This window comes from Bombus impatiens, unplaced genomic scaffold (genome assembly GCF_000188095.3).
Source record: "Bombus impatiens unplaced genomic scaffold, BIMP_2.2 scf_0349, whole genome shotgun sequence".
Classification (NCBI taxonomy): Eukaryota; Metazoa; Arthropoda; class Insecta; order Hymenoptera; family Apidae; genus Bombus; species Bombus impatiens.
Window position 1 is genome coordinate 264,689 of NT_176768.1, and position 11,778 is coordinate 276,466.

The 11,778-nt window shown below is 33.9% G+C and overlaps 1 protein-coding gene across 4 annotated transcripts in view; it reads right to left on the reverse strand.

Moving 5' to 3' along the window:
• Window positions 1-11,778, reverse strand: part of LOC100749681 (hemicentin-1) — a 431,443-nt gene that overhangs the window by 122,638 nt on the left and 297,027 nt on the right. For all 4 annotated transcript variants that reach the window (XM_033320792.1, XM_024367725.2, XM_033320790.1 and 1 more), the window contains exon 2: window positions 5,111-5,300. In XM_033320792.1, coding sequence (XP_033176683.1) covers window positions 5,111-5,300 — 190 coding nt within the window. The remainder of the gene's footprint in view (window positions 1-5,110; window positions 5,301-11,778) is intronic.

Genomic DNA, 11,778 nt, shown 5'->3' on the forward strand with positions numbered 1-11,778 from the left:
GAAACTGATCTCATGGGAGGGGGGAGGGGGGGGGGACTGGAGGAGAAAAACAAGGCAACCGATTAAATCGGATGGCGGTAAATGAGAAAAGTTGAAGAAGAGACTGGATGTGGCGATAAAAGTTCCGAAATGTAAATGAACATAAAGCATCCCCGCTTTTCTTTCTTTTTTTTCTTCTTCTCATATATTTTTGTTTCTGTTTTATTTTAGGCAATTCTGACCAGGCCAGCATCACGCGATAAGCGTTCATCCGATGAGCAAGCTGACGTTTTCAATTACATCGAACCCTCCATTATCGAGCCAGCGAGAAAATTTTTATCACGTTCTTACGATTCGGCGACAATCGACGAGGAACCGCGAGAAATTGTCGATGGTCGATGGGAAACCGGGCCAATAGGATAATAAAGTTCTCGCTAACTTTTCTCGATTCTTTCGACTTTTTCCCTCGTCGCCGGAAAAACTGGGTCGACTAAACGATTTTGCGAGTAACAACGACGTACAGGAATACATTTTTCCACGATATAAACGTATATCGCAGCAAGATAATCGATTTTGTTCAGACGTTGATCGTTGATCGCCTGGTTACTAGTTTAATATTTGAACTGCGGATATGTATGAATTTATAGGAAATTTGAAGACGTAAAAATATATGAAATTTTATTCAACCTACTCTGATGGATTATTTCATACAGTTAAATGACAAGGAATGCCAGATTATACGAAGCAATCATAAAACGACGAATAGCATAGATTATTTAACGTGTTTTAAAAATCATATTACACCGTGCGCTCTACGGTATAAATTTTCTATTTCTGTCACATATATTATCCTCTTTTTCTTTTCCGAGTTATATACTGTGTGTAAAATTGTCTTCATTTCTACGCATGCTTATGCTATTTTACTTAAGTTACCTTTTTTCTTAGTTTTTTACTTCAGCAGTCTGATTTATTCACCTCGCAGTCTTTATTTCTGTATAATAACGAAATTGACCAAACGTCTGATATGAATTTTACGAGCATACTAAATTTTCACACACATCACAATATATCACAAAGATTACAAGTGGTAGGCTAGTTATAAATGATAAAAATATTAACAACGTTTTTTGCATTGTATATTGATAAGATATAACAAATGTTTCCCTTTTTCCTACCTAGTTTCTTCGAAGTGATTTTAATTAAAATAAATGAAAATTCCGCATCGGAATATTTCTTAAATATTCCTAACGTCTAATTCCATCTCCGATACATAGGTTCTATGTAAAATAAAATATTTTTACGAAGAAAAATTCCGAATCTAAGGCTAGATTTACGTCTTGGAACCATTGTACCGGAAGAGCAGGATTACCTAGTATTGATTTGACCCATCATCCCACTATAGTACAAAGTAGTACTAAAATATAAAATTCGCTAGTAAGAGGATTTATTTTAGAAGTTACGAGTTGCGGAAAACCAATTTTTATATTCAGATGCGTTCTGAATTTTGACAAGCAGAATTTTTATAATATTGAAATATTAATACGTATTCGAAGACTACGATTAACCCATAAAAAACCCGACTCCAAAAAGTAAGCAAAAATAATTTTTGATTTTGTGAGTTTATCTTAAAATTTCGTAAATCATATTTTCGTTAAAAATTTCGTCGCAATTATCAAGTTTCATTGTATCGCGTACGTTATTTGAAATAAATTATTTTTACGAAACCTAACAATTTACGCTTTTCAAGCTGTTCCTGACAGAAAAATGTGTACAATTACTTGTTCAACAACAGGAACGACCGAGCAATAAAAGGAAAACTCAAACGCAGATATTTTTTAATCTTTGTAGTGCTTGCATATGGAGATCCGTATTACTATGTCTACTACTTTGAAAATATGCTTCGCATTGCTGTGCAGTATATTACGAACCTTCGTGTTTCTATTCTTGATATAGTTTTTAATTACGTTGAAATTATGCGTACGAAAGTTACGTTTTACTAAAACAGAAGAACATATACTTCATTATAATACGTTACATACTTGCTGTTAATTCTAACTGTAACATTAACTATTATAAAATCTATAAACACAGGATATTATACATTAAGAAATATTACAGTAATTGTTGACATTTTAAAATTGTATATTTTGTCATTAAAAAATAGATTAATGTAAAATACAATTTCCTGAAACTTTCGTATCATAAATCTCATTGGTCTCAATGAAGTGATATAATTTTCTCGTTTATTGTCAGTTACCAATCATGCAGAAAATAAAATTAACGACCAACTACTATTACAGCTAAACTGCGTGTATTTATATAATTTCATATTTTTACGAGTATAACTAAGAAATTATATTTTAAATATACATTTTTATACCTTTAAATCTTTTACAAGTGCATGAACTCATCGTTCATCAACGAACTCGATAATATTTATCTTTTTCCTAATTTATCCACGATCATCGCTTTAATCAGAAATTTCGTGACAATACGCGCGAAACAACTCGACCAGAAAAATCTGCACGCTTTTCTTTTACCGCTACAACTGGATTATGCGGGCAAATCTCGCACGTAAGACGAGAAAACTTTGTTCACGAGTGTGTTTTCATCGTGATTCGCCAGGACGATCAAGAGGATGATTAACGCGAACGATCAACGTGATACTTTCACCGTAATATCAAAGTTAGAAATTCCTTCGAAACAACCGATTTATTCTCGCCTCGTCGAGACGAATATTCAGGAAAAATTAAGCGCATCGGAACAGATCGTTTGGTTGGCCTACTTTCTACGGCTAATCCTGGATTACCAGCTGTTCCATATTTTTGATACTATCCCCTCGTCAACGGAAGCTTTCACGGTGTCGCGTAAATGACGATAATAATTCTACCGTTTTAATCTCTTCGATGTAATATTCATTTTTCTGACGGTCCACGATCGAGTTTTCTCACCCCTCGCTCGACCATCCGGAACCAGCGAATTCTTTGTGTTTAATGATCTACCATTTAAGTCGATTAAAAAGTCAATTTTTCTTCTGGAAATTGGTACATGCGTGATTCGAGGGAATATTTTAATCATTTTTATGGGACGAAGAAATTCGTTTCGAGAATATAAAATTATATTAGACGATACGCTTTATGTCTCGACTATTATGGAAATGTGTTTAATTTAAATCTGATGCAATCATTTTCAAATAAATCACTTTCTTGCCAAGTGCAATAATGTAATTGTTGAAAATGACAACGTGAGTTCGCGCTCGCCAACCATATGCAGATGCGCTAGTTACAATAAATAGTAACTAGAAGATAGTTCTAGATATAATCGATAGATTTAAGCGATAGAATTAAGATATTCTTTTGCTTTTATCCCTGGTCCATATAAGAAAGTTTTTCGGCTACGGTATGACAGATTTATCCAAAGAATAAAATAATAGCTATTGTGATCCTACCTCTAAATAAAGAAATAACAACAGTAATAAGTACGGTCTACAATACAGACTTGAAAAGATAGGTGAAACGTAATGTTCGAAATAGTCTCTCTGGTTCTTCGTAATGAAATATTATGTGATAAAAAAATTAGAACAAGTCACAGAATCTCTATAAAAATTATCTTAAAGCATATCGTCCCGTCAGAGATGATTAAGAGTGTAATGCATTTTGTATAATAAAGTTTGCAATCGAATCTTTCTTACTTTTTCAAATATGACGTTTTTAACATTTCTCTTCTATGAGAAATGAAATTCTATTATACAGCTTTGAATCTCTGAAAAAATTGTTCTTAAGATTTTTGTTGTTATTATTATACTCGGAGGTAGGATCACAATAGTTATTGTTTTATTGAATGGATAAATCTATCACACCGTTCTGAGCCAAAAAAACCTTTATTGCACGCGTTTACAAAAACCAGGGATAAAAACAAAAAAGCATCTTAAGCCTATCGATTAAATCTATCGATCGTAACTAGGATTATCTTCTGATTACTATTTCTTATAATTAACGCATCTGCATGTGGATGGCGATCACGAACTCACGTTGTCATTTTCAACAATTTTCAATATTCAGGGGATTATTTCTAACATCTACGACGTAACAGCAATAAAGTTGTTTCAATATGGAATTTGAAACGAGATTCGATCTACTTATAAATACGAGTAAGGTATTTCCACGCGACGAAGGAATTAATTTTGTACAGAAAACCTATACAATGTTACTCAAAGATATATATTTATATTCTTGATTAAGTGTATTTTGAATAACGATTTAATTATTGAACGTCATACACTGAACTGTATATGCTGTTATTTTCCGCTTAGAGTTTGCTTCATTTTGTGTTCACAGAAACTTGCTCCGAAGCGAATAGCGGCTTAATATCCACCAAACAAACCACGCAAACAAGATTATTAATTCTGCTTGAGCTTCATTGCGGTATTTCGGAAATGGGCTATAACAATGTCATAGAGGCGAGTATAAGACAACATTATAGCAAGTATTATCCAGCAAAAACCTTAATAAATTTATTCCAAAATGTTTTGGAAATTTGCAAAAAATACGGACCCAAAAATCCAAATTAATACTAAATATTCTGCTAAAATTTATTTTGTAATTCCTCATATCGATTCAAATTTATATGATGCGAATATAAAAAAACCGATTATTAACTTCGAAATGAAGAACGCTTGATTATAGATACACATCTCAAGTATTCGACCACAGAATGTTAATTAAACCGTGAGTCACAAAAAATTGACTATAAATCTGAATTTCTGATCAAGTCGTATACAGTCGTACGTTAAATTTTACCTTGATTTCGACTGCATTTATATATTTATACTATATGGACACTTTTCGATATAGATTATTTTTCATCTCATACCCACAAGGAGATAGTAAATACTACTTTCTATCGTTTGCCACTACGTTTCACACGTTTTGTTAATATTAATATATCGTTAATATAAGCCGAGCAAAGTGTGCACATACTCACGAACGACAATATACGTATGTATATTACGATTATCATAGCGAAACGTAGGGCCACGTCTTGTCGCCTGTTAATACGACAGGCTGTCGTCGCCTGTGTTATCTAGGAGACGCGAGAAAGCAACGATAAAGTTAAGATACGTGTGCTTTACCTGACGGCGATGTCGTTGTTCCCGCGCGTAATTCCGACGTCCTCGCTGAAAATGAAGATACGCGTCGCTCCGCGATACCATTTGATGCTGTGAAGCCCTTCGCACTGTGGCAATTTCAGCACGCACGGTAGTTGCACCTCTGTACCTAGTTCGGCGTGCTTTACGCTCTTCAGCCATGGCTCGCTGCTCCCTGAAACAACGTACGCAAACGCCGTGAATTGCGTGCAGTTCGTTCACTCGTTCGTTCGTTTGCCTGTTTGTTTGCCGGCTCGTTGTTTGCAAAAAGGATGAAGTTCTGTAGGAATGATTTCGCGTCGCGTGAACGTGACCGTTCTCCACCAGTTTACAGATCCGATCCTGTCGGAGACAGTTATTAAACCATCGTCACGTACCGTGATACGAGAAAACACGCCTTTGAATTTGCAGTTGGTTTAATCCTAAAGAAATAAGATAGCACCGATAGGATTTTTAAGTCAATCCCTATGTCGATGACGCGGTACTCATTTTCGCTACTTTTAAGAAAGTTTTATTTTCTTATTAGAAGCCAGAATCGCGATAGGTTTCCAGATCTTTGAACATGAAGAAGCTAATTTATATTTTAAGAAATTTCAAACATCAACATTTTACAGGACCGCGTGTAACCGTGTACGGCGAGTACATTCTTTTTTGTTAACGTAAAGATTGAAACTACTCGGAATTACGAGGATAGGAATTTTTGTCAGATTATTTATCGAACGTGGTTTATACTGCGGAGCGAAGGATACTGTAAAATAGAGAAAGAAAAATGTGCGGGTATTAAAGTTCAACGATCTGAAGATTGTACGTTATGGTACGTTATGGTCGAAGAACATTTTTCATAAGTTGATTCGTAGAAAAACTAAAGGAATTTATGCTTGATAATGTCCAAGTGCATTATCAATCAAGATGTTGCTTGTAGAAAAGAAGTTCAATTTTTATTGTACAAAAAATTGATTAAATGATCGCAAAAAAAAGGAATAATATTGCCCATTATTTAGTATTAAAGTAATAAATAGCTATGTATATTTGTAGGAAAATATAAATTTTTTCTAGCTAGCTACGATAATGGCAAAGTATCGTAGCTTGGCAATTTCCCAAACTAAAAATCCGAAGGCAAAATATCCTTAACTCTTTGTTACGACGTTCGGATAGGATACATGAATGTTTATGAAGCTTCATCGTAGAAAGTCAATCTTCTCTCGATGAGCCAGAACGCATTTCGCGAAATGTCATAGTACGCGAACGTTTCAATATTTCTCTGCTATTGTCGCTAAAGCTATAAATATAGCAAGCCCCGCGGAGAGATATGAAATGAAAAATCACAACGAAGAGTCGCGACGTAGCACAGAATGCGAAACAATTTTTTCCTACCGGTCCGCCAAAACCAGTAATACCAATTGCATTCATTAAATCATGCAATTCTACATATCGTTTTAATTGCACATATTGAAACGAAATAAAATATCATCGCATATGTATAAATGGAAAATATTTCAATTTTAACATCTACAACGATATTTTATTATCCGAATGGAATTTCAATATTTGCTTTGTTCCTCGTTACAAAAAAATTCCTTTAATAGATTCATTTATATTATTATAGAAAAAAATAATCGTTACATTTGTAACGTTAAATCAGAGTTAAAAAAACATCTTGGATGTTAAAAGCATTCTGATCTACGTGCACCCTCTGATACCACGTCGTGAAAGCGGTAGTAAATTTCGCAGTCACAACTTATGATAAACAAGAACATAATTCTTAGTTAATTCACGCGAAAACTCGGCACGACCGAGTGAGAAGAGCAGAAGAGAGCGAGAGAAGGTAGAGAAGTTGTGAAACTAGAAGCTCCTTGGAAATTGACGATTTAAGGTGATTTATTAGCGGTTTCTGTGACTCCAGGCCACAATTTCATACGACGTCTGGCGAACTTCCTTTAATTCCGTCTAACGAGATCGTTAGAAAAGTGTCCAACTTTCGATTAGTAAATTCGATAAATAATAAACGAAGATATTACAGAAAGAAAAGCGCGTATACGGTAAGTATTTCTCAGATCTTCTTCTCTCTCTCTCAGATCTTCGCTTTCAATCGATAAAATCAAATAAATGTAAATAAATTGAAGTTTTTTGATCGTAGCTTTCTACAAATATACTTTTCAACAAGCTGTCACGTATTGGCCAAAAAGGTTTGACTTTTTCTCAAATATACGTAAGTACAAAATCGCGCGAAGGTCTTAGATTATCTGCGAAAAGAAAATATTGTTTGTTTTGTTTGGATGCTTTGGATGCTTGTTACCATTTTAATTTTGTCATTATTTTTTTTTTTTTTTAAATGAAATATTTAGTCTCTAGTTCAGTAATTGATTAAAAAGATATTGATCGTGTACGATATTTTAGATTTTAAGTTTTCACCATGTTATTGGATTTACAGGAGCAGTGTATGTTGTATCAACGTTTCGTAGACGTTGCAGTCTACTTCAGAAAAGTTTCTGGCTTGTCCTAAAGAAGTAGACCGCAACGTCTACGAAACGTTGATACAAAATACAACATATACAGGATTGCTCCCGCGAAATCAATAACATGCTGCATATAATATTCTTCCATTTTTTCAATAATGCAGTCTTTAAATGTAATTTCATACATACTAAAAATTACTTAATATAAATGTAATTTTAAATATAATCGATACATCGATATATCGAATTTTTAAATATATGTATAATTCGACATAACTGCGCTTCGTATTTTCTACCATTCTGTTTTCAGTCTTTTAAGAAAGTGAATTTTACATACGGTTGAGAAGGGTTGGGAAGTTAACATCAACTGAATAAAATAATCATAAACGGTACCTTCCTTTTAGCAGTCGACATTCTTAGTTCAGAAAAAAGAGAACAAAGAGAAAAAAGACAAAGAGCGACTCGTCTCTCGCATTGAAATATGTTATTTGGCATTCAATTTTTACGTCTCTCGGTTGTTTCCACGATTTTCCAAATGTTGCTGGCAAACGTTTGAGCAATATTCGTGGTTACGGAGCCGCATAAACATATCGGCCATAAAAATCCCGACCGCCATTGAATCGTAAAGCTGTCTCGGAGGAGACAATAATCAGACATCGGATTTCACGGATCGTAACTTATTGAAGTATCGAAACCCGATAATATTTTCATGATAAACTACGCACCGACGAAATCCTACTAAAAGAAATACAATACACGCTCGACGAGCATCAAAGGGACGTTTTTCAGTGGTAGATATTGAATTACGCACACCATCATCTCTCCCCCTCCCCTCTCTCTCTCTTTTCGTCTTTTTTTCTTTCTGTTCGAATGCTTATAACAGAAAATTGTGATTGATTTGAATTAGAAATACCAGTTTCTTCACACGTTTTTATTTATTTTCGCTTTCCTGTCATCGTTGCTGTAACATTTATTTCATAATTATTCTCTGTATTTTTCCCCAATGTTAAAAAGTAATTTATTCGCGATAGCATCGATCTTAGAATTGACAATTATTTCTTATACTTTTATTCAAGATCGTTGTTTTATATTTTATCAAAATTCTTCATGTTTTCTTCAACGAAACATCAAATTGTTGTTGGCTTCTCTTCGATTCTCTTTCAAACGACTCTTCCGTTTTAATCCTCGCGTACCAATGGCAATCTCAATTTTTATACAATCTTTCATATCTTCATCTTTTATATCTCACAACGAAACTCTCGTTTCACACGTTGATCCACACCGCTTTCCCCGTGTCTGACTCCAACATACCTTTTTACTTTATCACCGACTATCGAACCATCTTATTATCTCCGCACGATAGGCAGAAGAGAGAAGAGGAAAGTTACTTATGTTCCTGGGCCACGAGGGTGTAGACGAAGAAGACACGAGAATGTTAAAAGGGTAGGCGTTATCCAATACTATGGGAACGAAAATCTGTTAGAGTTCGGATGGGGCTCGCAGATGGCAAGTGCTAGAAGCAACGTCTGCTTATCTTCGCCCGGGATTGGATCCTGAAACCATATCACACCGCAAATATTACGTTCAAATGGTGAATAATGGAGTATGTCGAGAGCTCTCATATTACAACTTCATTCTTCGTCTCCAGTGACACGACTCGCCTGGATGTTTGACGGTTCTTAACCCTTAGGAAACTACCACCAAGTCTCTTAACTCGTTGCTTATTCTCGAAAATGTGTTCTCTATTATTCCTCTTTTCGGATTTTTTCCACCTTCTTCTTTTTTCTTTTCGCTTAAACGCTTGACTGCACAAGGTACGAAAAATCAACGTGGTTATTATGCGATGTTTCGTTCGATCAACATATCATCTGTGTTCGTGTTTGATTTCAGTTTTATCGTACAAGAGTATTTCACTTATTTGTTTAAATTTCTCTACGGACGAATTTAATCGAGATCATGAAAGGGCAATTATTTTTTGATCCTCGGTTATGAATAGAAAATATATTTAGAAATATTAAAGAGGATGGATAATGTTGGATAATCAAAACATGTATCGATATTTCGTGAAATCGTACTAAGTATGCTAATGGTATATATCCAAATAATTTTATGAAAAGGTATTTGTATGAAATTTCTTGCTGTTCTATTTAGCTAAATAATTTTTGCCGCTAAGTACCTCGTACAATTGTAATATACAGATTTAAAGTCAGTATTATGTATAAGAGTAAATACTAATCTAATTAATCTTTCATTAAATATATAATTAAGCAAAATAAACATAATTAATGTGCGCGTATTCTGCAAATAAATTATTTCATCGTTTCTATATAACAGAATTAGATACTCTGTCATATACAATAATCATTTACTTCGACATAATATCAAGTGAAATTATTCCTATCGTCGTGTCTAGTTTTTTCGTTATTAATTACGCTATTTAATATAAATGTGTAAATGTTTTTTAAAGTTTACGCCAGCTAAGCGACAACTACAGTTTCACGATATTTACATTGCTCACGCTGCAATCAGTTACGATATCGCGTAACAGTATCGCAAAAAGACTTTCTTTTTCTCATATAAAAGCAAGAGTGCGCCAGACACAATTTTATCTTGACGTAAAATTCTCTTTCATGCAGCAAGTTCTGCAATCAATTATTAAATAAAACTAGACATATATACGAGTATAAAAAAATTAAGCGAAGGTCAATTAAATAGATATATACGATATACGATACATTTAGTAACTACCGCATAATGTTGTAAAATAAAAAATTACCATTTTTCATTTTATTCGTGTCATTCGCAGAATCGAGATCGAACGCGATCGCACACGCTTAAGAGGGGGATTAAATGAATGAACTTCCAGCCGATTAACAGTTCAGTCGAAACACAGCTACCGTGATAAATATTTATCGTGTGAAATTGCACGCATATATAATGACAGAGGATTTACAGACGCGTCGAATACGCGCCTTGCCGAATTCAGGAAATTCTGTCGCCGCGAACAGTGCAGTTCCTTCGAATTTCTAATAGCCGTCTAGTGACACCGTTTCTGAGGAGCATCTGTGCTGTGTCTTCACCGTTTTATCGCACTATCACTCCCTTGAGCTGGTTACTTGAACACGGCATATTGTAGAAAATTCATTCGAAAGCAGAGCTAGAATTCGACATGGGGCAGAATTTCACTCGCATTCAGCATCCGATTTATTTGGCTCTTTCTATTTGAACCATCGTTCGTGAGATTTCTGCCATATGAGATACGAAATACGATTGGACTATGGATGTTTATGATTGGTATTTTTATAAATTCGATCAAAAGAATTTTATTCATTAAATATCGTAGCGTGTTTTATACTCCAGAATCGATGTTCCTAAAAATGTACTTGGAATCTCTGGACATCGAGTGAGATTGGATGTAAAACGCGATAAAAGCGTGTAACAAGTGTAATAAACGTTATAAGCGTAATGAAAAGTTCATTGTTACAGCTTGTACTCAACAATCTACAATGAAATTTATAATATCGATAATGAATGCATAATTGTATTTCATATCCGAATGAACATGAATGAAGTGTAATCAATAGTAACTTAACTCTGCTGTGGATTTTTAATTTTACCTAATAAATATACATATAATAACCACGGAGGTAAAAATAAAATAAATCGATACGTGAAAAATAGAAGGACAATAATTTAAAGTTTAGAACACCGATTGTGTGTTTGTATCGTATTTTTTTTTTCTTTCTTCTTTCGTACGAAGTATATTCAGCTTGAAGTATCTTGAAATTTAAAATCGTATGAAAAAGCAGAAAGAATTTCATTTCATACGTAAATAATGAGCGTAATATATCTTTTAATTATGTTGTTCTTTGTAACGTTAGCGATTTAAGAATGAGCTTGTGCATTTCGTTAAAAACTATTTACACAACTTTATATTTTAACGCTCCTACCGCTCCAATTCTATTAGAATTTCGATAAGACACTATACTTACTATGCTGAAAGTGATGTATTATTCTACGTTTGATCGAAATTTCTTATATTTCTTTAAAACACTTTCAGAAATTTATCTTCAAGATACGATTCTAACACTGCTTCTTTTTTCTAACTAAATTGTTATAATCGTCTCTCTTTGTGCACTTTTTTACAAATCCGACTAACAATTTTAATGTAACAAAAAAAAAAAAAAAAAAAAAAAA